Source organism: Gopherus evgoodei, chromosome 5 (assembly GCF_007399415.2).
Source record: "Gopherus evgoodei ecotype Sinaloan lineage chromosome 5, rGopEvg1_v1.p, whole genome shotgun sequence".
Lineage (NCBI taxonomy): Eukaryota > Metazoa > Chordata > Testudines > Testudinidae > Gopherus > Gopherus evgoodei.
This window is the reverse complement of record NC_044326.1, coordinates 6179525-6207298: the sequence shown is the minus strand read 5'-3', so window position 1 is coordinate 6207298 and position 27774 is coordinate 6179525. Positions and strand designations below refer to the sequence as shown.

At 45.0% G+C, this 27774-nt stretch overlaps 2 protein-coding genes across 3 annotated transcripts in view; one reads left to right on the top strand and one right to left on the bottom strand.

Moving 5' to 3' along the window:
- GFRA4 (GDNF family receptor alpha 4) overlaps window positions 1-27774 on the bottom strand; it is a 138953-nt gene that overhangs the window by 91247 nt on the left and 19932 nt on the right. The gene's annotated exons all lie outside the window — the stretch shown is intronic.
- The window catches only part of ATRN (attractin), a 381873-nt gene that overhangs the window by 353286 nt on the left and 813 nt on the right, over window positions 1-27774 (top strand). Inside the window, exons 28-29 of one of the 2 annotated variants that reach the window (XM_030564553.1) lie at window positions 17324-17410; window positions 19242-19377. In XM_030564553.1, the coding sequence (XP_030420413.1) occupies window positions 17324-17410; window positions 19242-19377 (223 nt within the window). Of the gene's footprint in view, window positions 1-17323; window positions 17411-19241; window positions 19410-27774 lie in introns of those variants that run through there. The other variant, XM_030564552.1, reaches the window with a different exon arrangement.

Genomic DNA, 27774 nt, shown 5'->3' with positions numbered 1-27774 from the left:
ACTGTACTTATACACACACACACACACACACACACACACACACAATGTTCATCACCTGCCCTGCCCATGGGTTCCAGGTATAATTATTATTATTTATCATTTGCATGCCAGTATCACCTAGAATCCTTGGTCATGGACCAGGACTCATTGTGCCGGGTGTTGTACAATCACAGAACAGAGTTTTCAGTCCAAGTATCAGACAAGAGACAACAGGCAGATGTGGACCAACAGAGGAGCACAAGGAAACAATGAGAACTGGTCAGCATGGTCAGCAGGTGGTGTACTGAAACCACTGCCTAACCGCTGCCGGCCTGCTAGCCTGGTTAATTAATATATATATTCCTGTCCGTTTTGGATGGAGAAACTGTACTACAGTCAGAATAGAAACAACTATGTTACAAAGCACTCGTCAAACTCGTGGACTCACATCCCAACCCATCCTCACCAGCCTGTTGTTCTGGGTCTCACACCTGGCAGAGCTCAGAATGACTGAATTTTAGTGACCTCAGAGTAACACATACAAGAGCCCCTTCTTCAACCAAGCCTACCCGTTATCACATCGCCCACAGAAGACCCTCCCGTGTGGGTCTGCCTGGGGAGCTAGAACTCTGGTAGGCTGCAGATGCTGAGGTCACATCCTCTGTAATTTATTCCAGCATTTGCTGGCTAATATTCCCTGCTTCCCCCAAAATCCATTTGTAAAAGCCCCTTCCTGCTCTGCTTGTAACGAGCTTCAGCTCATCTTGGCAGCAAACTTGATTCTGCCTCTCACATCCCAGTGTAATTACTAAACTACCCTGCTGAAGTATTCAGTCATTTGCTGGTATTTTACTTGCAATTAGAACTATGAACGTGCTCCATTAAGTTTATAACATCCTTTATGCTCAGTCTGGCATTTGGGGAACTATTTTATTGCATCTGACATTCAGGGGAAGAGGGCTGGCGAAGTTAGCATAGGTAAGGGTGTTCTTGACCCCAATTTTTGAATGCGGGATGGTGGCTGAGTGTTACACAAACAACAGTTTTGTTCACACCTGTCTCACTCTTGTCCCTTGGAGACTGCGGTGGTACAGGCCATACTCTCCGACAGCTTTTACAGCAAAACACGTCTGGCTTGAGATGAACATGTGCCTGTCGCCAGGGAAAGCTAAGGTACCACGGATGACAGCTGCATTTCTCATTAAAAAGAAAACAGGCATGCTGATCACAAGAGAGGTCTGCACACAGGACTGGGAACCAGGAACACCTGAGTTCTACTCCTAGTTCTGAAACTGACCCCCTATGAGGCCTTGGATAACTCTTCGTGCCTCTTATAATTTGTATCACAGCAGCAGCTGTTTCCTGAATGCCCCATGACAGACAGCCTCTGCCCGTAAAGGTTCAAACCACAGAAACAGAGAGGGGTCACACAGGAGATTTATGGCAGAGCTGTGATTAGAAACCAGGGCTCCTGGGTCCCAGTGTAGTGACCTGGCCACCTGACATTCGATTTCGAATCGCTGCCAGAAATAATGGCCATCTCATGTTTTATTTCTCAATAAATTAAATGGATCCCTGGCAACATCACACAATTCTAAAGCTTTCAAGGTGTCTTTCCCAGGAGATCTCAAAGCACCTGACAAGCACAGGCACTGACTTTCATTTTTCCAGATGGGCTCCACCCCTACTCTACCCCAAGGCCCAGCCCCCACTCCGTCTCTTCCCCCAAGCCCCACTCTTGCTCCACCTCTTCCCACGGTTGCTCTGCCCCTCTCCAAAGCTCCTCCTGCGAGCTGCCAAACAGCTGATCAGTGGGACCCGCCAAACAGCTGATCGGCGGGTGGCTGGTGGGTGCTGAGCACCCATTATTTTTCTTCCATGGGCGCTCTAGGGCTGGAGCACCCATGGAGTCAACATCCATCAGTTAATCTTCACAATCCCCCGTGTGAGACAGGCCACTCATCACCCTTGTCTTACAATGGTGAAAGCTGAGAAACAGAGTCTGACATGACTTGCCCAAAGTCCCAGAGCCAGGCCTGGAACCCAGGGCTCCCGATTGCTGCTCCTGGGCCTTACCCACAATCCCTCCCCGTAGGCCACGTCCCCTTTCTGCATCCTTCAAAATCCACCCTGTGGCAAGATGAAATACAGAAAACAGGAGGAATTGCTGAAGCCTCCAGCTGCTCTTCCCTCTAAAGTCTGCAGTCGGATAATGCTGCTCATTCCGTCTCCTCTTCTCCTGCTTCCTCTCCCCACACCCAGCTGACTAATTCCTCACACTTGCTCTGCCGGTGACCTTTTCCCAGAACAGCACTGCACACCCCATAGCTTTTTAAAGCCTTCCAGCAGGTGCACAACCACATGCTTTTGTTAGTGCCTCTGATCAGGAGTTTTTCTCTCTCTGTCTTTAACTCAGCAGAACAGCGCGTCCTTGAGAGAGGCCAAATTGACAGTCCTGGACACTGCAATTCTCCGTTTCTGTACAGAAGAAACAGGGACCAGGCAGTGCAAGTATAACCCACACCCGCTCACTTGTGACAAGACACACTGGGTGGGTGGGCAGCAGCAGTGGGGTTTGAACCCTCTGGAGCTTAAAGAATGAAAGAGGTGACTCTATTAGTCAAGGCCGTGGCAGGCTCATCAACCTCTGGTAGTGGCCCAGCCAGAACTACAGGGCACCCCTGGGTGGATGTGGGTTACAAGTACGTTAATAACGACAAACTGGACAGGAATTTTCTGATAAAACATTTTTTTTAAATGTTGACTTGTCTAAACTTCGGGAAAGGTTCAGTTTCAACAAACGCCATTCGAAAACATTTGGAAATTGTCAAAAATGTCCCATTCCAACGTTTTTGAAATGAAAAAACATTTTCTCATTTGAAAAAGACTTTTTGTTTCACAAATGTAGCTAATCTGGACTAAATAAAAAATGTCTTTTTTTTTTAAAAAGGTCAGAATGAAACATTCCAACTGAGCCAATCCAAAATGTTCTTCTTGATTTTCAAAAATGGTTGAGTTTTTGGCATTTTGTCCTGATTTGGTATGGGAATAAAATTTGAAATCTCTTGTGGGATGGGAAAAATCTTTCCTTCCCAGACTGCCTGTATGCCCCACTGCAGTGCTGCTCTGCAGGAATCCAGCTCTCTGGAGGAGAGGGGAGGTCTGTCTCCATGGTCCACGCAGTCCTTGCCCTCTCTTCTGAGGCTGATGATATGCCTGTCAGGTACTGCAAACTGCAGTGATGTTCTAATTATCCTTTAGCAACTGGACCAAGACTCCCTTATTCATTGCATGCAGTCTGTCAGGTGGACATCAGATGCTAACAACCACCAATCTCTACCAATCAGCTCTGGATGTAAAGGGCCTGTCCTCTCACTTACACTGGGATAAAGTCAATAGAGGTACACTAGTGTAAAACTAGAGCAAAAATAGAATTAGCCCCATGGGTTCTCCCCCTCTATTAGTAATGACCTGAGCCATCCAAGGACCCTTTTTCTTAGTCTTTAGCCTCCTTCGGTTCAGGGCTTGCAAAGGGAGAGGAAAGAGGTGGGTGGTACTCCTCCAAGCTCCACCCACAAACCACGTCCTGCCCACTAGTGACAACATGCTGAGTTGCTACGCACAGTCGATTGTACAGATGGGCAAAAATACAACCAAGCACACTTCACTGGTCTCCTTGGGCTGGCATCCCCTCCATGAACTTCAGATACACTCAGCCTCAGCTATCGCAGACAGCAGAATGCCAGTTGTGTTCCCTTTTTCTCCTCTGTGGCCATGGTCTATTGCTGTGTGGCAGATTAAACTTCCTCGTCACAGGATGTACACCTCCCCTGAGCACTGAAATCAAGTGTAGCATTACATAGGGGGGAGGGATAGCTCAGTGGTGTGCGCATTGGCCTGCTAAACCCAGAGTTGTGAGTTCAATCCGTAATAGGGCCATTTAGGGATTGGTCCTGCTTTGAGCAGGGGGTTCAACTAGATGACCTCCTGAGGTCCCTTCCAACCCTGGTAATCTATCTTCTGACAACCTTTTGCCAGTCCCATCCATGGCATGTCTTACTCCCCTAACATTTCCCATCCTTTGGATAATTCTCTCAGGATCATTTCTGACATCACCCTTCAAGATACGGGCTTGGAAAGGATACAGACTCTGTGGCGCTGTGCTACCTGAAGATAGATTTACACAATTTGCATTGTGCGAATAAGCTACTGACCCTAGTGATTTTTCACACGATCTGCACCTGCGACTGTGTTTTAACCAGTATGCCCCATCCATTTACACAAGCCCATGTGAATATTATTACACACATTTATAGACTTTGGATCTTATTTTGGTTGTACCTCTGTTTTACACCACTGTCGCCCCATTGCCTTCACTGGGGTTACTCACCCTGGTGTAGTGAAAAGAGGATCACACTCTAGGTCCACGTATGTATTATCATAGCTACGTGTCAGGCTGACATATTTTTCAGCTGGGTTTTTCACTCTGAGCCTCTTTCCTAAGAAAATCTGCAAAGCGGATTTTCCCTCCTGTCCCTCCATCTTACACTCAGAAAGAACCGCCTATCGGCCACTGAGAAACAAACGCAAACAACGCTGAAGCAGGAGAGGTTCTGCGGAGCGGAAGGTAAGGGAATCCCAATTAGGCTCATTCTGCTGTTCCGGCTCCTGCCTCCTTCCTTGGATTTGTGCGTATGTAACTTAATCAGACCACCGCGGAGAAGTCTGCTTTTCGTGCCCCTCATGTTCCTGATGTCCTATGAAGTTTAAACATCTCCAACCCCCTAAGCCCACCCCTTCCTGATAGAACAACCAAGCTCCAGCTCTTGGCTCAGAAAATACAATCTTATCTCGACAAGCCACTCCAGCCCAACACACCTCGGTTTCCAACTCTTTCCTCTGGCTTTAATGAAAACCTCATTTCCTTTCAGAACCAGGAGGATGGAGCCCAGATTAAAAGGAACTTTTAGCTGCCAGCAATATTGCCCTCCCTTGCCCTCTGAGTTTTTGTCCTCTTGCATTTTCTATTGAGCACAGAGCTGAATGGCAAGATGAAAACTTAACTTCCCAGCTGAGACCACAGATGCTTGGCTGTGCATACCTTAGGGAAAAATATGCGTGATTTCCATTTTGGCCAATTATTATGCGTGGGGAATCTTTTATCCCAGGGCGGGAGGTAGATAGTATGTGTGTGGCGGAGAGAGCTTCCAAAGGGTTGATTTGTCTTTTAAAGGAACAATGTCGGTTTAAAAAAATATCGAGCCAGATCCTCAGCTGGTATTATTCAGCATTGCTCCCTTGCAGTCAGCGAGGTTTTGCGGCTGAGGACCTGGCCTAGTATATGTTAAAAAAGGAAAATTCCAGTTTCCCACATGGCTTAATGTTGTTTGTTTCCTTTTTGCATTTCTCTCAGCTTGGCCAATGGAAATCAAATAGTCAGTCTTGCTTATATGACAGGCAAGTCTACACTACCAAGTAGAGCAGCTGGGGAAGCCGCACTGTGCCAAAGGGAGAGCGCTCTCCCATCAGCATCATTACTCCACCTCAATGAGAGGCGGAAGCTATGTCGGTGGGAGATCGTCTCCCATGGCACAGGCCTGGTCTACACTGGGGGCGGGGGGTGTCGATGTAAGATACGCAACGGCAGTTACGAGAACAGCGTAGCTGAAGTCGACGTAACTTATTTCGACTTACCTCCCGTCCTCACGGCGCGGGATCGACGGCCGCGGCTCCCCTGTCGACTCTGCTACCACCTCTCGCCCTGCTGGTGTTCTGGAGTCAACGGGAAGCGCGTTTGGGGATCAATTTATCGCGGCTAGATGAGACGCGATAAATCAATCCTCAATAGATCGATCGTCACCCACCGAACCAGTGGGCAGTGTGGATATACCCACAGTGCAATGAGGACAACTCTTTAAGTCGATGTAATTTACGTTGCTCAGGGGGGGCTTTTTCACACCCTTGAGTGACATAACTTACCTCGACTTAAGCAGTACTGTAGACAAGCCCTATGTGAGCCAAATTCATCCCTGTGCATTGACCCAGCACAAGGTCCAGGCCCCACTTACCTGCTCTTCAATGCATGATGTTGCACAGCACAGATAAGTTGGATAAAAATATAAAATACTCTTGCAGGAAGATTGCAACGTAACACTACTTCATGTCTTAGAACTCCTAATGATACCACACAAGAACGCTAAACCACAGAGAGACAAAGCAGGCTGCTCCCTAAAACTGAGAGGCACAACTCACCCCACCTTCCTATCAGGAGCAGTGGAAGTTCCCTAAAAGTGGGGAGCCACCAGTGCCCAAACCATGGCTCTGCCCCCACTCCGCCCACTCCTCAAGGCCCCGCCCTCATACCACTCCTTCTCCCCAAGCACCCTGCCTTGCATTGCCCCCCACCCCCACCCCGAGACCCTGCTCCTGTGCAGCCTCTTCTTCCCAAGATCCCACGCCAGTCACTCCTCTCCTCCCCTTCCCCATCCCTCACCTTTATGTCCAGTAAAAAGTGATTGGGCCATGGCCCCCTGACACCCTCGCCCCCGTTCTGGTGCCCTAGTTTGCTATAGGCTGTCTGCAGCACAACTCTGATCACGTGCTTCCCGTGCCTGCAAGAACCTCTTGAAAATTAAAGTCACAGTTTTCCATATATCAGAAAATGGGTCATAGGTCAGGGTGACCAGATAGCAAGTGTGAAAAATTGGGACGGGCTGGGGACTAATAGGCACCTATATAAGACAAAGCCCCAAATATCAGGACTGTCCCTATAAAATCGGGACATCCAGTCACCCTAGCATAGGTCTTGTGCGGGCTCTTTGCACGAGCACGAATCTCACCCTCTAAGCATTATTTATTTTGACCACTTTTGTTTCTAGTCAGTTTCACTTTCCAGTTCTCATGCATGCCTTTCTTTAACTCTCATCCTCCTTCACTCCATCACCTTTCTACTGGGTATCAGCCTGAGGAACACCTAAAACGCAAGGTCTGACCCTGCAAACATTTCTGAACAATCCTACTTGAGTCCCTTGACATCAGCAGTGTTGCAGGATTAGGCCCCGAGATGATAAAACATTTGGGGGCAGGAACTGCAGCTTGTTTGGTTGCCTGTGAAGCATCCAGCACAGTTCTAGACACCATGAATTAACCAGTAACAAATAATGATGTACTAGCCCAATGCCTGCATTTCAAAGGCTTTAGAGGCATAGGGTCTCTTGAGAACAAATTAAAAAATAACCTCTTTCCCCACTGGAAAAAAAAATATTTCTGTAAGTTTTGTAAAATCTCATTTCCTCTCCATAATCAACCTAAAATCTGGGTCAGAACTCCCCTATAAACACAGGCAGGGCAAGGCCCCCCGTGGTGTGGCTCCAGTGAGGTCCCTGGAATGGATCTGACCTAATGTTGCTTTGGGGGTGCAGCAAACCCCAGTTCTTTCCCTTGCCTGCTCGCGAGCACACAGAATCATGAATGCAAAGGGTGTGAGAAGGGCCATGCTGTGTGCAGCTGACGGCTAAGACTTATTATTCCTTTCTCCATGTAGACTGAACAGCTGTGTGTGGGGGTGGGGTGGGGTGGGGTGGGGTGGGGGGGCTGCAGAGCTCCACAGATCATTCATTAGCCTTATCCCCTCTGGGAGGGGGCAAAGTTCAGATAGCTCAGATCAAAGTGACTAGAACTATTTTGACCCGATACCATTAAAAGGGCCTTTTAAAAGAAACCCCCGTCCCCTTCACCAACAACCATCTGCATTATAAACGTAAGGCACTGTGCTGCCCATTTTGCCATTGACTTACGTAGTAACACTATTCAGCTCTTGCTTAGCAAAGACATTACGTTTCCTTTTACCCTAATAAAGACACCTAGCCTCCCCTCTCGCCTGCCTGATTAACATCAGCTACACTCTGGCCAGGAACGGGATGTCCACACTGCAGCTGGGATCGAGCCTCTGGGACTGGGTAGACAGACTCGCTTGAGCTCGCAGGCTAAAAACAGCCCTCTGGATGTTGCACCTTGGTCAGGCTGCCTGAGTCCAAGGGTGCTCGATCCCCTGAGTCCACGCTTGGAGGTTAGCCTAGGGTGACCAGACAGCAAGTGTGAAAAATCAGGACAGGGAGTGGAGGGTAATAGAAGCCTATATAAGACAAAGCCCCAAATATCGGGACTGTCCCTATAAAATTGGGACAGCTGGTCACCCTAGGTTAGCCTGAGCTAGCACTCCTGCATTAGGGCACTAGCTCAAGCAGAGCTGGCACGGGTCTGTTTACCAGCGTATTAAGGAAAACATTCTTTGCAGACAGTGAAGATCCCTCCCCATGCAGAGGCCACACAAGAAGGCCTAGGCACCATCTAAGTCCAACTAAAGCCAATCAGGGCACAGGTCTTGTCCTGGCTTGCTGCACTGGTAGATTTTACCCAGGAAGAGTAACATAGCACTGAACAGACTCCGGAAGGGAGATGGGTCAGAAGCCCATCACACCACAGATTCAAAAATAAAGCTGTGGCGAGGCAGTTGGTATCACTCACCCCAAACGTTCAAAAATCATGAGCCAGGCTTCACCCCAAATCAGAAGATTTACTTCATATCATGAGATTTTAAAAATAAAATAAGATGTTCATTTCTTTTTATCTGCCTTCTGGGTTTTGACCCTTTAAACTCTTTCCCATTTTCCAGCCTTTCCCCATAATTGTGAGGCTTTAAAACTTACCTTTAAAAAAAAAAAAAAAGGTGAATCCCATGTGATCACATGTCTCCATATGCCGGGGATTTAATTAAAAAAAACCCCTTTCAAATATCACAACCCTCGTGATGAAATTGTGAGAGATGGAAACACGGTGCAGGAGTACGACCGGATGGCCCAAATTGTCTTTCCTGCCCCGCTGACCTAATGAGGAGGATCTGTCCCCACCCCAACGCGCAATGATAAAAAACCCCACATTGATGAGGAGCGAACCTCAAAAGACAAGGACAATCGGAGCGATGTTATTTAACCAATTGGTAGATGGAAGTGACAAGCAAAGATGGCACTAGCTCTCCAGAAGTGCAACAAAACACACACTTGTAATATTCCATCATTGGTAAAGGGAATTGTTGCAGTGGAAGGAAAAATTCATTACCACCACCACTTACCAACTAGATGTGTGGAGATCACTGCTTACCATGCTGACCAATAACATCGTATTGTTTACTTGTACTCTCATCTGTATCCACCTGTGCTCTCTTGTCTTAGATTGCCAGCTCAAGGCAGGAACTGTCTTCTTGTTCTGTACAGTGCCCAGCAGAATGGGGTCCTTTTCCATGACTGAGATTCCTAGGTGCTACCACAATGCAAATAATCATAAATCATGCTCCCCTTGCAATTGGGATAAGTCCCATTGGCTTTGATACTATTCGCATTTCATTCTAATGCAGGCGGTAATTGTGCAACACAGATTAACTACCCTCTGTAACAGAATTGTTGGAGCTAGTCGAAAAAATGGAAGAAGTTCAACATTTTGAAGGTGTTTCATTATAAAGGGTTCAAAACAGGCTCATTTTACAAATAGCTCTGATTTTTCATCAAAAACGTTATTGAAACAGTTATAGAAATTTTTCATTTATCAGAAGCCAGTTTTCATTCAATAAAAACAATCTCAAAACCCTTTTGATAAAAATTTGATTTAAATGATGACAAAAATAACGAGATCGATGAGGTGGGTGAAGTAGTATCTTTTATTGGACCAACTTCTGCAGGTGAAAGCTCTTCATGGAGCTCTTCAAGTCGACACTGCAAATAAAGATAGTGTCTTTTTTTGAGAAAAATAAAAAAAAGTTCTACGTTAAATTTAGAAAAAGAAAAGATGTTTTCTGAGAAAAGGTCAATTTTCAACAAAAACCTGTGAGTTAAAAAAGTTTTGACCAGCTTTAATAATGGTCTCAATATCTTCCTTTTCCTCCTGTTTTGTGCTCTCAAGAAAGAGCACCACAACGAAGAATAAAAATGACAATTGCTCTTTTTTGAGTTGTCCCTCTTTCCACGGGGAATGTGAAATTGCCTTTGTTAGCCTTTTTCTTCCAACCCAGCTAAAGCCAAGGTGGCTGACGCAGAGGGATAAATTCTGGTTTTAGTGACAGCAGCGAACATCCCAAGCAACACGGTCACTCTGAGCAGAATCTGGCCTTGAAGGCAGCTAATCAGAGACAGCAGAATTGTTGCTTTTATTGTTTCAGATTTTTTTTCCCTACTTTGAATTTTGTTTGCATGACTAAACTGAGTTGATACAAACTAGCAATTGTTCTAAGAAAGAGCCAAGTATTTGGGGGGAATGTTAGCATTCAGCAGAAATACAGGACTTTGGGCGATATGCTTCACTGATATAGTTAATGAAATGGCCTAGGAAAGCTGCCACATTTTTATTAATGCTTTTCTCCCCCCTGTTTAATTTCAGTCTGGTTAAAGGTGCCAGATTGATTGCTCAGGAGAATGCACACCTGTTTATTTGCAGAGCACGTACAAAGTCAGATCCAACCTTGTCACGTTCAGCTCTGAGATGGAAGGACTGGACTGGTTCCTGGTTTGAAATCTCTCTCTAACACATTATTCCAGTGACCTGAATGGAGTTCTTTCATTTATACCAGTGTGTCTATCTCAGTGGTGAGAGGGGAGCTCTGTCCCCAGGTTTTGAGGGAGGCAGGGATAGCTTAGTGGTTTGAGCAGTGGCCTGCTAGACCCAGGGTTGTAAGTTCAATCCTTGAAGGGGCCATTTAGGGATCTGGGGCACCAAATAAAACCCAACAACCTGTTCAGGACAGTACTTGGTCCTGCTAGTGAAGGCAGGGGACTGGACTCAATGACCTTTATGAGATAGGTATAACTCCATATAAGGCTTGTGTGCCCTGCCAAGGTGATGTGTATGGTGTTGACACTTATCCACTAATAAATGGGCCAAGACTATGACAGTATGTCACTGAACAGCCAAGCCAGCAGATGGGGTGGGTTTTGGTCCACCAAGCCAGAGCTGGATTTTAACTGGTGATCTATCAGTGAAAATATCTGTACCCTATTACTTTCGCCCTCATAGTCAATGAATTTTCATGGTGCTAAGTACACAGCAAACATAATAATTACACATGAATATGAATTATACCATTTAGATTGGTACTTAGTACTCTAAATTCAAGGATGCTAGTTAGATAGCCAAAGAAACAAAAAATTATTAGGGGCTAAATCCATGCCTGCGTGGTCCCTCCCACCAGGTGAGTGCCTTGTCTATTTAGATTGTAAGAACTTTGGGTCAGGGCCTGTCTCTTACTATACATTTGCATGCCTAGCACAATGGGGTTCTGATCCAATGTGAGGCCTTTAGGTTTTAATATAATATAAATAATAATCCCTTGTGCTCAGGGGTAATATTTTGAAGTGCTCATCAGCACATGGAAGGATTGCACAGTCTAGCTGATGCTAAAGAAAAACTTCCCTCATCTCCCAAAACCAACAAAACACTCCTTGGTATGACACAGCTTTCCCAACATCTCTCTGCATACTCTGAATCTAACTGATTTCTTTAATGAGATGTATTAAATCTCTGAGTAGCCATCACCCATCAACCTTAAAATAATACCCAAGAATAAGTTTTGAGGTTGGCAGTTTTGAAAAATATCTACTACTATTGGGTCAACTTCATAAAAAGATAGTTATCTCCCACTCTACATTTATGGCCTGCAAAGTGCTTTAGGGTCCTTTAGGATCAAAGGCACCTAAGTACAATGTTTACTGAGGGCCAACAGCCAAAGATCTACTTGGGAATGTAGACTTTACATCATGACTTTAACTCTTCATCCAAGTCTTGGTTAAGGGCAGGCTTTTCCTGTCTCACACGCAGTCATTGAACCCAAAGGCAGGTGCACAGATAGGTTTCGAAACAAAGAAAGAAAGAAAGAAAGAAAGCTCCAAGGGGCGGGTTATTTTTGGCCAACAATCATCTCTAATAAAGTTTGACTCTGTTAATTAATTGAGATGTGCCTTGGAGTGCTGTTGCTGTTGCTGGAAACTGGCCAGGAAAAATCTAATTTTCTCTGCAAACCTGCTGATTGTGCCAGTTCTCTCGGGTTCACTGTAGCACACTTTGGTGAAATATGCAAACTCACAGGGCTTTCAAGCACATGCAGGAGCCAACTTGCTTGATATAAGGGGGAATATAGAGAACCACTGTTTGCAAACTTCCTGGACTGACCTGATATTTTGATCCTATCTGTCCCCTCCTCCACCCCTCCCTATTATAAGCTTTTGATTCAATAAACAATCTGGGCCAAATTTCAGGGAAGAAAATGTAGGTGTCAGTGTGTGGAGGCATATGTACTGGCTTCAGCATGTGTCTGGCGCTGTGAGTACAGCATGGTGCTATTAATACATGTGATGAGAATTTATGATGTGTGTTGGGGATGCATGTGTGTAGATTTTTGCCCCAGATCCCTAAATGGCCCCCTCAAGGATTGAGCTCACAACCCTGGGTTTAACAGGCCGATGCTCAAACCACTGAGCTATCCCTCCTAAATTTCTTTTAACAGCTATGTTGCGTCTCCACGTGTCATTAGGGTCGCTACCTTTGCAGCTCATTTTGAGTACAATTGGCAAGGCAACCTGGCACTCTGCATCACCACACCTGATTTGGACTCCAGTATCCCTACACATGTGGCTCTCCCAATGGTATCAGAAGTTATTACTTAGGGAAGGAGCGGCAAATATCGCAGCGAGGCTCCAATGAGTGGACCTGAGAACAGAGCATCATCTGCAGCAGGGACCAGGTTTAAACTGATGTGTGCAAGAAGGATTTTATGAGGGAAGCCACTTCTCCACTAGACTCGATGACCCTGAGCTACTTTTTCCAGCAGGGCTGTGTCATAACTTAGTCCCAGATTTGGACCTTAGCGTCCAAAATATGGGGGTTAGCATGAAAACCTCCAAGCTTAGTTACCAGCTTGGACCTGGTACTGCTGCCACCACCCAAAAAATTAGAGTGTTTTGGGGCACTCTGGTCCCCCCGAAACCCTTCCCTGGGGACCCCAAGACCCAAACCCTTGAGTCTCACAACAAAGGGAAATAAAACTTTTCCCTTCCCCCCTCCAGGTGCTCCTGGAGAGATACACAGAAGCAACCTCCGTGAATCTAAGCAGAGGGAGTCCACCCTCTGTAATTCCAGTCCAGGAAACAAAAGCACTTTCCTCTTCACCCAGAGGGAATGCAAAATCAGGCTAGTAAATCTAACACACACAGACCTCCTCCTGACTTCTTCCTCCCACCAATTCCCTGGTGAGCTGCAGACCCAATTCCCTGAAGTTCCCCACTAAAGAAAAACTCCAACAGGTCTTAAAAGAAAGCTTTATAGAAAAAGAAAAAAAATACATACAAATGGTCTCTCTGTATTAAGGTGACAAATACAGGGTCAATTGCTTAAAAGAATATTGAATAAACAGCCTTATTCAAAAAGAATACAATTCAAAGCACTCCAGCAACTATATTTATGTAAATACAAAAGAAAACCAATAGAAACCTTACTGCCTTACTATATTTTGTACTTACAACTTGGAAACAGACGATTAGAAAGCAGGAAACAGAAATCCTCCCATAGCCGAGAGAGAGATTCAAGACAAAGGACTCACACACTACAAACCCTCCACCCAGATTTGAAAAAGTCTTGTTTCCTGATTGGTCCTCTGGTCAGGTGGTTTAGATTATTTCTTTCCAGGTGAAAGAGACATTAACCCTTAGCTATCTGTTTATGATTCTTTCCAGGTGAAAGAGACATTAACCCTTAGCTATCTGTTTATGACACGCCGGCTTTATGAACTGCGCGGCCCGATTCGAATACCTGGCAGCAGTGTGGGGCTTCGGCAGCACTTCGGCAGTGAGAGGTCCACTCCGAGTCTTCTGTGGCACCAAAGGACCCCCCGCTGCCAAAATGCCACCAAAGACCCCCGGAGCTGATCCCCCCCCTTCGCCAAAATGCCGCCGAAGACTCTGGAGCGGACCGCTGCCAGCTGAGTATAAAAAAAAAAAAAAAAATTAAAAAAGCACCTAAGGCGCGGGGCCCAATTCCGGGGAAATCGGGCGAATCAGCCTAAAGCCAGCCCTGTTTTCCAGGGTCTGTTGCTTTCAAGCTGTCTCTTGTCTTTTTACAAGAAAGCTTCAAGGAGGATTGAAAGCCTCTTTCAAAGCACGTATGTTCTTTGTCTAAAAGATCAAACTCTTCTGTCTCAGAAATTAGAGGCTGGCGTTACCAACCAGGTAAAGTAGAAACTCTGCTGACAACTCTGGTTGCACAAGCTGTAGCCTCTGCCAGGGCTCAGCAGGAGACCTGACAGCATCATGAAAGTGTCTGAGTTGGCAGCCATTTGGAACAGGCCCTGGGTCTGGGGATGAATGTGTTGACGCTAAAGCAGGTAGGAAAATGGTTTGGTTCCCCCACTCCTCAACAAAATTGGGTGGAAAAGAATGTTCTTGTCAAAAATATTTTACCAAAAAGTTGCAATTTTTGTGGAAAAAAAATCAAAATCCCAAATATTTATGCCAAAAAAACAAAATACTTTGATTCTGGAATGCTGCCCTGTGCTCCATGGAAGGTGTATTTCAGGGGCTTCATGCTCTCATTCTCTTCTATAGGCTATGTTCCCTGGTTGGACTACCACTCCCATGATGACCACAGTTCTCTGTCTTGGGGAAGGAAGCAATACATCATGGGAGATCTAGTTCAGTCAGGGAGCTCAGCCCATAGGGATTGGGGGCATGAGGCTAATAAACTACAATTCCCATGAAACATTGGGGAAACATAGTCAAGTATAAATTCTTTGGCTATCAGGGGCTCATATTTTTGACACAAAAAATCTAAGTTTCGTGCTAAAAGCAGACACTTTCTGCAAAAATAAATAAATAAAAATCAGTTAGGCAAAAAGCTACATCTCTGTTCACAAACCGTTCAGATGGAAAATTTTCAACCAGCCGTAGTTTGCATTCCCTGCAGATGAAAAAACAACCCATTGGACTCACTGCTTCCCTCAGCCAGCTTGGACAGGAGAGCACTGCGGAGCAGCCACCTTCTGCTCTGCTCCATGCCCAGCTGGCCACTGCGTTCCATTTCACTCTGCCATGCTCACAGCTACTCAGGGCAGAGACTGGGGCTCCTAAGTGCCACTGCAACTAGCCTTCTCAAACAGACAAGTCCCGACCGCTCTTAGTGGTCACAGAGAGCCCTGCCGGTGGAGGGGTTACATTATGGGAACCCACACAAGAGTCTGCACCCTGCCCATGTGATGGAGTCCAGCTGGTGAGCTGACAGAAGCACCTGGACACCTCTTCATCAATGGAAAGATGAACTGTGTTCATTGATGATCTGTCCAGATGTTGTGATAGCTGAGGCAGGAGAGGGTCAGGGCTTGGACAAGTGATTTGGCCACAAAGGAAGGGTTGAACAAGGAAGTGTTGTTGAGGATAACATGACAGGATTTGGCCACAGCCTGGACGTGGTGGGAGGTGGAGAATGGGGAGTCACAGGTGACCCCTCAGGTTATGGGCCTGGCAAACAGGGAGGATGGGTGGTGTTATCAAGTGTCAAAGAGAAACAGCCATGAAGATGGCATGGGGGGAAAGGTTATGAGTCAGATCTTCCACTGCTGCAAAATCAGCACAGTTCCACTGACATCAGTGAAGCGACACTACAGATTTACAAGTTGCCGATTGACACCAGCTGAGGACCTGGCCCTCTGAGCTTGGCTTGGGTCACGTTGAACTTGACATGATGGTGAGACGTGTGAGAGAATAAAGTGCAGGAGGCAGGTCCAGAGTGGAGAAGTATAGTTGAGCGTTATTGCCATTGAAGTGACAGTCCACCCCTTGGGATGGGTCCCAGAGGCGAAGGAGTCTACTCAGAAAAAGGCAAGTCCAACCTCCTTCCTCACTATGAATACTAATGGGTGCTGGTGAGGGGACTGAACGACGCAAGTAGATGTATTATAGCACCCTCCAACTCTAGGTTATGAGTATGAATCCAGCCCACTGCAGCAGTGGTTTGGGTTTTTTTGGCCTTCCTCTGCAGCATGGGACATGGGTCACTTGCAGGTTGAAACTAGTGTAAATGGTGGATTTTCTGTGACTTGAAGTCTTTAGACCATGATTTGAGGATGTCAGTAATTCAGCCAGAGGTTATGGGCCTATTACAGGAGTGGGTGGGTGAGGTTCTGTGGCCTGCAGAATGTGCAGGAGGTCAGACTAGATGACCATGATGGTCCCTTCTGGCCTTAAAGTCTATGAGTCTCTGAGCAGTCACTGACTATTGTTACATATGACGGCTGTGATGCCTTCATGAAGCAAGAAGCTTGGTGCCCTGCAAACAAACGTCCTCATGTACAGAAATCTCCAGAACTGGAAACTTAAGCAGAGGAACCATAGAATGATTCAGCCTTGTAAACTGGCCGGCCCTCCTGAACAGAAGGCTAGAGTTGGTGGAAAGTTTTCCAATGGAATGTTTTTCCATTGGAAAATGCAACTTGATCTATATCAAACTTTCTGTGGGAACATGAGGCTTTTCATGACATTTCCTTTAGGGAAAAAAAAAAAAGCAGCAAAAGGAAGCATTTTGATAATGTTGAAGTGTTTCATTCCAGCACTTTCCAAATGGAACATTCTGGTTTTTCGTTTTAAAGTTATTTTGTTTTGAAATTTATTTTGTATTAAAAATATTAATAAAAACAAAAAGTCTAAATCAAAATGACATGTAAAAATCTGTAAAATGGGGTGATAAAACGGGCCTCTTTTGTAAATCACTTTGAGATTTACTGATGAAAAGCATTATAAAAGAGTCAGGTATTACTATTAGATCAATGGGCAATTTCACAGGAAACTGATGCACACAACTTCGTGTTTGGTGGGTTTTTTTTTTCGGTCTGATTCATAACAAAAAGGGTTTTGAAGTGTCAGAATTTCCCATGGATGTGAAATTTCGGTTCCCAAACAGCTCTACTTCGGTCACAGTGCTGAGGAAGCTTCGTTTGCTGTTGTCAATGCCCTACTGGTGCTGAGGATAGAGGGACTCTAAATGAAATTTACAAATGTGATTTAGGAGAACGGCACTTTGCGTCTTGAATCACTCTTGTGAATGCTCCCCTCTGCCTCTGGGTCTGGAAATCTGACACCTTTTAATAGCACTAAACCCACTAAAAGTCAGTGAGGTCAATTGGAGGCAGTTGTTTCCTCCCCACTGCTTTGAAGTGACTCCATTAGCTTCGCTGGGCAATGGTGAGGAAATGCCTCCAGCTCTAAACTTGGCTGTTATGTGTTTGTTAATGGGCTTTTTGTTTTATTTCCCACTGCAGCTTCTGTTAGGCTTTGGGATTGGAAAAGGCCTTTCCCCCCTCCCGGCCGAAACGAACGTGGGAAACCTGCTACATGAACTCTGCAATGTGAGACTCCAAAGCATTCCAGCTCGAAAACAAGATACAGTTGCAGGAAATCTTTGCTAGAAATTAACTGTAGATTTAGGCCTTCCTTCTCCAGTGACGGTTTCTGCAACAGTGACCACAAGGAAACGGTGTCCAGTTGGTTACTGGAGTCCCACTGGGATATGTCTAAGTAATGCAGATTCTTAGCATAATGATGAGGTCATGCCATTACTTTCAGCATCAAAAAAAAATCTCACTGCACAAGCTCAGTAAAAGAATGTAAGTCAGGGAGATGACGGGGGTGGGGGGGAACCAGTCTGGGGCAAAATTAGAACAATACTGTCTGGGGACCTCTGAATATTCAGAGGGAAACTTATGCTGCAATGTTCTTCTCTTCCTGAGATGCTCTAGCTGTCATCACATTTGGGTGTTTATATAATCTATGAGTATGAATGTGCAAGCCTCTGTGTGCTTATGTCTGAACATGTAATCCCTCATGCCTGTGAGCCTATGGGCAAATGTATTTTGTAGCGAGTGTGTCAGTCTGTTGTCAGTTTGTGTCAGCATGTGTTGGTGTTCGCATATGTGAGAACCTGTGTGTCAAACCAATGGAGGTTAGCCAGCATAAGAGAGAGGAGAAACCGGACCAAGGTGTGTGTGTGTGTGTGTGTGTGTGTGTGTGTGTGTGTGTGTGTGTGTGTGTTAATATGGGGAGGAGGGTGTGCACGCACAACTGTGAGCACGAGGCCTTTGACGTTCCAGCAATGAGCCTTTTTTGTATTGAAGATATGTTAGTATGTGAATTAAAATATGACTGGAATGATAGACAAAGAAAGCTACACAGAGAAAGGTGGAGACTGATTAGGTGCATATGTTAAATGCTCTGTGTCTGTTTTATTTGAAAGAATAAGAGTGAAAGAGAAGCACTGACAATACACACCAAAATAATCTATATAAACATTTCTTCTTTGTATTCATTTATAGATTAAAATAAGACGCCTTGAGAGTATAGAAACATACGTCTCTCTTTGTAGGCTTTATATAACAATCAACATAAAACAAAATGAAAGTACCTGACAGCTTAAATAAGGATGGGAGCCTGGGCTCCTATCTCCCCCATTAATCTTTTCTGATCCAGACACTGTAAGGAGGCATAAAAGACTCAGATAATAACATCTTTTCTGCACACTGACTCCCATAGGCAGATTTTATACTCGGTTACTCCACATAATGTCAACATTGTTACGAGACAAAACCACCATGAAGGAATTTTTTCCCCTTCACATCTTCTGCCTAGTGAGCGCCATACAAAAGTTTTGTGTGCCGGATAAAAACCCAGTAAAGTCAAGTGAAAGCTTTCCAGTGACTCCAATGGGTTCTGGATCTGGCCCCAGGGGCTCTTGACAACAGGGATATGTGGTAAGGTGCAAGTGGCTTTAGCTGAGCACAGATCAATAGACAATGAAGCTGGGAAAATACCTAGTAATTCATCCTACCCATGCCCTGTCCTGTACTAGTAAACTCTGCAGTCCATGGATACCAACCCCTATCACACTGTTATGCTTTGTGCCCAGATATACCAGGTAATTTGGGCCAGGGAATAAAAACTCACCTCTGACAGGTCATGCTTCTATTGTGGCCAGTCCTAGATTGTTCCCCATTCTCCAATGCTTTGTGCAACCCAATTTAAAATGGGGCTTCCATCCCCTGCTTTTGGGAGACCTAATATGTCTCATTGTTAGAAAATTCTTCCTGAAGTCCAGCCAACAATTTCCTTGGCTCTGTTTAATCTCGTTAACCCGTATACACCCCCTGGGGTTAGTTTAAACAATTCTCTTTTCTCTTTTCTCAGGCAGGTGACAGCAGCGACTCTCTTGCTGGCTTCTTCAGCAAGCCAAGAAATATCTACAACATTCATGTTACTTCTCTCACTCTATCTCCTGAGAAGCACGCCCCTGGTGGGAAGCTGCAGAGAGCACAGGAATCAGGTGCAACCGTCACCTAAGAGATTACAATAATAGTACTTTCCCCTTCTGCACCACTTTGCACCAGAACATCTCATGCACATTGACGGAATAGGGTGTAGGAAGTATGGGCTACCCTATGCATCCCCTCATGGCAGGGTGTGGTCTGTTGAGGTCTGCCTCAGTTTCCCCTTCAATGGGGATAACAATGAGTTCACTTTCACAGCCTGGGCAAGGAGAAGCTGAGCACTCTAATTAACATCAGGGGGTCTCCTTTTAATGAAGCCGTCTGAAAGGAAAACTTGTACAATACTTTAAAGGCTAGTACACCTCAAGATCCAGCTTTGGACTGCTCAGAACTTCTAAGTCCCAAAACAAAAGTCTCTGGGTCTGGTCCAGGGGTCAGCAACCTTTCAGAAGTGGTGTGCCTAGGGTGACCAGATGTCCCGATTTTATAGGGACAGTCCCGATTTTTGGATCTTTTTCTTATATAGGCTCCTATTACCCCACCCCACCCCACCCCCATCCCAATTTTCACACTTGCTGTCTGGTCACCCTAGGTGTGCTGAGTTTTCATTTATTCACTCTGATTTAAGGTTTCACATGCCTGTAATACATTTTAACCTTTTTAGAAGCTCTCTCTCCCTAAGTCTATAATATATAACTAAACTATTGTTGTATGTAAAGTAAATAAGGATTTTAAAATGTTTAAGAAGCTTCATTTAAAATTAAATTAAAATGGACCCAGGCAGTGTGAGTGCCACTGAAAATCAGCTCCCATGCTGCCTTTGGCACCCATGCCATAGGTTGCCTATCCCTGGTCTGGTCAAATCTTCAGGGATCACCCTCCCTTGCCAGTTGTGCAGCTTCTAACCCACACATGCCCTTTGGCTTCCTCTTCCTGTTTTAAATAGGACAGTCTTCCATCTGCAACAGGGAGCCCTGATTATATACAGGCGGTCCTGACTGCAGCTTCTGGCTGGCCATTAAAGGATAGCATACTCCTTCACATGGGTTCACAATGACAGGAATTAGGGCTTGCAGCTGATCCTGGGGCCAGCTGGCTCCACCACCCAAGTGGGCAACAAAGGACTCACAGCTGAATCACAGCTGGCTTTCATCAGGATCTCCTGATTGGTCAGATGCCTGACTGGCTGGAGGAACAACAGGTGTGCACTTATGCCCAACAGCAGCATTAGGCCACTGGCTGCTCAAAGCACTCACCCACGGCTGCAAGAGTGCCTGGACCTGCTTGTTCCCAGCCCTGTTTCTGCCTCAGACTCAGCGCTGCTCCTAATTCCTGACTTTGGCTCCGACGCTTGGCTCTGGTGTCTGGCCTCTGACTCCGGGTTCCAATTCCTAGCTACCGACACCTGCTCCAGCCACTAGACATGACTGCCCACCCCAGTTCTGACACACAGCCTGTGAAGGTCACTCAGAAAGTTAGCGGCAGAGGTGGGAGAAGAGCTTAGTTTCTCCTGACAGCCTGGACAGTGCCTAATGCACAGAGCATTTCCTCATTGGGATCACTCAGCTGATTAGACACCGTGGCAGCCAGCTGGACACAGCTGAGAGCATCCTAATGGAGCTCCAGCCTGCCATCCTTTGATCCCATTAGGATCCCTTAAAGGGGTGGGGCTAGTAAGGAAGAGCAGGAGTTTAAAAAGCCAGCTCCTAAGTGACCAGCAGAGTTAGTGAACAAGGGAGTTTAGAGAGGGAGGGGGAAAGCCAGATACACCTAACATTTGCTAAATTTAAACCAACAATCAATCTCTCACACACACACACACACACACACACACAGGCAAAAAACAAAACAGCAACAGCAACAAATGCCTCACAGGAGTAAAACTAATGCAGGCAGAAGTCCAGCAGCAGAGTGGGGGCTATGCACTTTATTGCATTGACGGCAGCACGTAGGATTATCTGCCGTATGGGCAGCTGCATATGTATGCATTTGGTGCAAGCAACTCATGGTCCTCAGAGACCAAGTACAGGATGCGCTCTTGGGACCACAGCATCTGAACTGGAGGGACTAAGGGAGACAGAGAGGTACAAAGATGAGACATTCCAAGACACAGTAAAGCGAACCCACCCCAAGTGTGACGGCCTCGGTGCTGTTGAGGAGGATGAACGTCTCAGGGAAAGAGAACATCAAGCTGGAGTGGAGAGAAATGAACCCGTAATTGGGACTCTGCTTTCAAATGTCATGGTATTCTTCTCGCTCTGAGGATACCCCCCGCCAGGTTATTAGGAAGAGACAGGCAATAGTAATGGGGGATTTGATTAATAGAAATATAGATCGTTTGGTTTATGATGACCAGGACAACTACATAGTGAGTCACTTACTGGGTGCAAAGATTGTGAAGCTCTTGAGACGTCAAGACAGGGTTATGTGCCGTGCTGGAGAGGAGCCGACGGTCATGGGCCATATAGGGAAATAGTCACAGGCAAAAATAGGAGAGAGTTGCTGGAGACCAAATTTAGTCTGCTAGGTAAAAGATTAAATGCCAGGAGCTCCATGGTAGCAGTATCCCATTCCACACCCAGGGCCAGTTAGACAGGCAGAACTGCAGGGTCTCAATGCATGGATGACACGATGGTGTAGGGAGGAGGGTATTAGGTTTATTAGGAACTGAGGAGCCTATACAGGAAGGATGGGTTTTATCTAAAACAAAATGGAACCAGATTGCTGGCATGTAAAATTAAAAAGGACGTAGAGGAGTTTCCAACTAAGGGCTGGGGAAAGCCAACAGATGCAGAGCAGGAGGAGCACATGGTTCAGACAGAGCTCTCCCTTGGGGGAGGATCTATTAATAGGGATTCTCTATATCCTAGTAAATAGGCGATATAGAAGTTGATAAAGGACAGGTAGGAACTGAAGAGAAACAGTCACATGAAAGAGTCAAGTTCAATTACATCACATGAAGGCAGAGAACTAAATACTGACAAATTTTATAAAGTACTTGTATACAAATGCTAAAAGTCAAAAAGATGGGTGAATTTGAGTGTCTGGTATTAAATCAGGATACTGATATAACAGGCATCACAGAAACTTGGTGGACTGATGATAATCAATGAGATAGTAATATCAGGGCAGAAAATACATAGGAATGACAGAGTAGATCATGCTGGTGGGGGAGTGTAACTATATGGGAATGAAAGCACAGAGTCAAATATAGTAAAAACCTTAAATAAATCAAACAGTACCCATCTCTATGGATAGAAATCTCATGTTTGAATAATAAATTCCCTTCTTGAATAATAAGAGAATAGCAGTAGGAATAACTACTCAGCACCTGACAAGAATGGTGAAGGTGAGTGTGAAATTCTCAGAGAGATTTGCAAGGCTACAAAAATAGAAAACCCAATAAAAATTGGGGATTTCAACTATCCCCATATTGTCTGGGTTTGGTTCTGTTCAATATCTTCATCAATGATTGAGATAATGGCAAAAAGAGAACACTTTATAAAGTTTGCAGATGATACCAAGCTGGGAGAGGCTGCAAGTGCTTTGAAGGATAGGATTACAATTCAAAATGATCTGGACAAACTGGAGAAATGGTCTGAAGTAAATAGGATGAAATTCAATAAGGACAAATTCAAAAGTACTCCTCTTGGGAAGGAACAATCAGTTGCACTCATACAAAATGGGAAATGACTGCCTAGGAAGGAATACTGCAGAAAGGGATCTGGGGGTCATAGTGGATCAGAAGCTAAATATGAGTCAACAGTGTAACGCTGTTGCAAAAAAAGCAAACATCATTCTGGGATGTATTAGCAGGAGTATTGTATGCCACACACAAGAAGTAATTCTTCCGCTCTACTCCGCGCTGATTAGGCCTCAAGTGGAGTATTGTGTTCAGTTCTGGGCACCACATTTCAGGAAAGATGTGGACAAATTGGAGAAAGTCCAGAGAAGATCAACACAAAATTATTAAAGGTCTAGAAAACATGCCCTATGAGGGAAGATTGAAAAAATTGGGGTCGTTTAGTCAGGAGAAGAGAAGAGAAGACTGGAATGGGACATAACAGTTTTCAAGTACATAAAAGATTGTTACAAGGAGGAGGGAGAAAAATTGTTCTCTTTTAGCCTCTGAGGATAGGACAAGAAGCAATGGGCTTAAATTGCAGCAACAGCGGTTTAGGTTGGACATTAGGAGAAACTTCCTAACTGTCAGGGTGGTTAAGTACTGGAATAAATTGCCTAGGTAGGTTGTGGAATCTCCATCATTGGGGATTTTTAAGAGCAGGTTGGACAAACACCTGTCAGGGATGGTCTAGATAATACTTTGTCCTGCCTTGAGTGCAGGGGACTGGACTAGATGACCTCGCAATGTCTCTTCCAGTTCTATGATTCTGTCACCGCAGGGTGGGATGCAAAGATAAAATTTCTAGACACCATTAATGACTGCTTCTTGGAGTAGCTTAGTCCAGAAACCTGCGAGGAGAAAGACAATTCTTGATTTAGTCATAAATGGCATACAGGATCTGGTCCAAGAGGTGAATATAGCTGAATTGCTTTGTAATAGTGACCATAATATAATTAAATTTAAACATCCTTGTAGATGGAAAAATACCAAATAAGCCCATCACAGTAGCATTTAACTTCAAAAAGAGGAACTGCTTAAAAATGAGAGCGCTAGTTAAACAGAAATTAAAAGGTACAGTCACAAGAGTGAAATGCCTGCAAACTGCATGGAAATTTTAAAAACCCACCATAATAGAAGCTCAAATTAAATATATACCCCATATAGATAATACAGTAAGATGACAAAAAAAATGCCATCATAGCTAAGCAGAGTAAAAGGGGTGGTTTACTTTGAGGCAAAAAGGCCTGCTCTAAAAATTGGAAGTCAAATCCTATAGAGGAAAACAGAAAGTCTGGCAAGTCAAGTGTAAAAGTGTAATTAGGTAGGCCAAAAAAGAATTTGAAGAGCAACTAGCAAATGAAACAAATGAACAGCAAAAATTTTAAGAATATCAGAAGCATGAACCCTGCCAAAAAACCAGTGGGGCCACAGGACAATCAAGGTGCTAAATAAGCATTCAAGGAAGTTAAGGCCATTGCAGAGAAGCTAAATGAATACTTTACATTCGTCTTTATTGCACAGGATGTTACGGAGATTTCCACACCTGAGCCATTCTTTTTAGGTGACAAATCTGAGGAACGGTTCAGATTGAGGTTGATAGAGGAGGCTTTGGGACAAATTGATTAAACAGTAATAAGTCAACAGGACCAGATGGTATTCACCAAGAGTTCTGAAAGAACTCAAATAGGAAATTGCAGAACTACTAACTGTGATATTTAACCTATTGCTTAAATCAGTCGCTGTACTGGAGGATAGCTAAATGTGACACCAGTTTTGAAAAAGACTCCAGAAGCAATCCTGGCAATTACAGGTCAGTAAGCATAATTTCTGTACTAGGCCAATTGGTTGACTTGAAACTATAGAAAAGAACAGAATTATCAGACACACAGATGAACATGATTTGTTGGCAAGGAGTTGACACAATTTTTGTAAAAGGAAATCATGCCTCACCAATCTATTAGAATTCTTTGAGGGAATCACAAACATGTACAAGGGTGATTCAGTGGATATAGTGTACTTGAACTTTCAAAAAGCCTTTGACAAGGTCCCTCACAAAAGGCTCTAGAGCAAAGAAAGCAATCAGATGATAAGAGAGAAGGTCCTCTCATGGATCAGTAACTGGTTAAAAAGACAGGAAACAAAGGTTAGAAATAAATGGTAGTTTTTCATCAGCACCATTCAACATATTCATAAATGATCTGGAAAAAGAAGTAAACAATGACGTGGGAAAGTCCGCAGATGATATAAAATTACTGAAGACAGTTAAGTGCAAAGCTGACTTCAAAGAGTTACAAAGGTATCTCACAAAACTGGGTGACTGGGCAACAAAATGGCAGATGAAATTCAATGGTGATAAATGCAAAGTAATGCACATTGCAGAACGTAATTCCAGCTGTACATATAAAATGATGGGGTCTAAATTAGCTGTTACCACTCAAGAAAAAGATTTTGGAGTCACTGTGGATAGTTCTCTGAAAACATCTGCTCAATGTGCAGTGGGAGTAAAAAAAAACAAAACAAAAACCAAGATGTTAGAAACCATTAGGAAAGGGATAGATGATAAGAGTAAATATCATAATGGCACTTTATATATAATGTATGTACGTATCCAGGATACACCCATACCTTGAATACTGTGCCCACTTCTGGTTGCCCCCTCTCAAAAAAGATGTATTAGAAATGGAACAGAGAAGGGCAACAAAAATGATCAGGGGGATGGATCAGCTTCCACATGAGGAGATATTAAAAAGACTGGGAATGTTCAGCTTAGAAAAGAGATAACTAAGGGGTGTGTGTGTTGGGGGGAGATACAATAGAGGTCTATAAAATCATGACTAGTGTGGAGAAAGTGAGTGAGTAAGGAAGTTATATACCTGTTCACACAACACAAGAACCAGGGGATCATCCAATGAAATCAAGAGGCAGCAGCTTTAAAACTAACAAAAGGAAATACTACTTCACACAACGCACAGTCAGCCTGGGGAACATTGCCAGGGGATGTTGTGAAGGCCAAAAGTACAACTGAGTTTCAAAAAGAAATAGATAAGTTCATAGAGGATAGATCCAACAATGGCTATTAGCCGAGATGGTCAGGGATGCAACCCCTCTGCGTCCATAAACTCTGACTGCCAGATTTTGGGACTGGGTGATAGGGGATGGATCACTTGATAATTATCATGTTCTGTTCATTCCCTATGAAGCACCTGCCATTGGCCACTGTCAGAAGACAGGATACTGGGCTAGATGGACCACTGGTCTGACCTAGCATGGCCGTTCTTATGTTCCTTGGCTCTAAGTAGCTACTGGGTCAGGTTCTTAGCCTTTCACTGCTAAACCAAAAGCAAACCAAAAGCAGCAGCAGACAAAGCAATAACAGCCATCCCATTAAAGTTCATTTCACGGGCTCTATATTCTCTTCTTACCCTCTGAGGAAACATGATTTTACCAGTTGTTGTATGATGCAGGGAGGAAGTGGCTGACCTTTGCATGTGGAGACCAAAAGGGATGTTGGCAGTGGTTATCCAAATCTTTGGGTCAATATTTACTCTTGATTATGTGTGAAGGGGATCAGTCACCACGGGTGCCATCCAATGCTCAGCCAGGGTGTGGCAGGTTCTTTTCTTTCCTATCACCCCCATGTTGGCAGCCACTCTGGTCCTGTGGTGGTCCTGCCCTCTGTGCCACGTCATGTGTTTTAGATCTGCCCCTTTCAGGGTCCAGCGACAGGGTAGCCTTCTGGTTTAGTCAAGGGGGCTCCAGGGCTCCCCCTGGGTTGAGGTTTCAGGATCTTGACTCTTCTGTCCTAAGAGCCTTCTCCCCCCTAGACTCTCAGTATCAGGGGTCGGCCTCTGCCTTCAGCATTACCTAGGTATTGGTAGGGGAACCTGCACCCACTGGGTTCCAATCCAGGGGCCAGTGCAAACAGCTAAATCAGTGGTGGGCAACCTGTGGCCCATCAGGGTAATCTGCTGGTAGGCCACGAGACAATTTGTTTACATTGACCATCCGCAGGCATGGCCACCCGCAGCTCCAAGTGACCACAGTTTACAGTTCCTGGCCAATGGGAGCTGCGGGAAGCGGCCCGAGCCGCAGGTTGCCCACCACTGAGCAAAATTCTGCACCATCAGAGGGGTATCCTGCCATCTCCTTGGATCATTTCTTACCAGACCCCTCTTTCCCAATGAGTAAAGCCATTAAAGTCCTGGAGTCAAACAAACTCAGACCTTCTGAGAATCCCGAGTTTGGTAACGTTACTATAGCCAGGCCTCAGGCAGCAGGAGCTCAGAGCGCAGGTCACAGAATCACAGAATATCAGGTTTGGAAGAGACCTCAGGAGGTCATCTAGTCCAACCCTCTGCTCAAAGCAGGACCAATCCCCAACTAAATCAGTTCACTTCTGCTGCCCTCCCAAGCTGAGTTCCTTCTCCATGCCAGGCATGCTTTGCAGATGTGGCAGGGTGGGGCTGCCTGGGCCCAGAGCAGCTGCTCATCTGGTGGGGGGGATTTCCTTACCGGTCACAGTATGAAATAATAAAAAGGTGACAATTACATTTCTCTCTCATATTTCTAAAGTTTAATGTGCACCGAGTGGGTCAAGCAGGGGACGTCCTGAGGGGCTGAGAGCGATGAACCTAACCTCCAGGTGCTATCAAATCCTCCAAGGAAGCGAGGGGAGATGGAATGAAAGACCGAGGATGTGCCTCAGGCTGGGAAACCTATAGTAGAGGGCTTATCTGGTACTTCTCTGAGAAGAATTAAGACACAGTCTCATCACCCATTGTGTAAGCTGTAGAATTGACAGTTAGCAAGGACTTCTTGGGTCACCCAG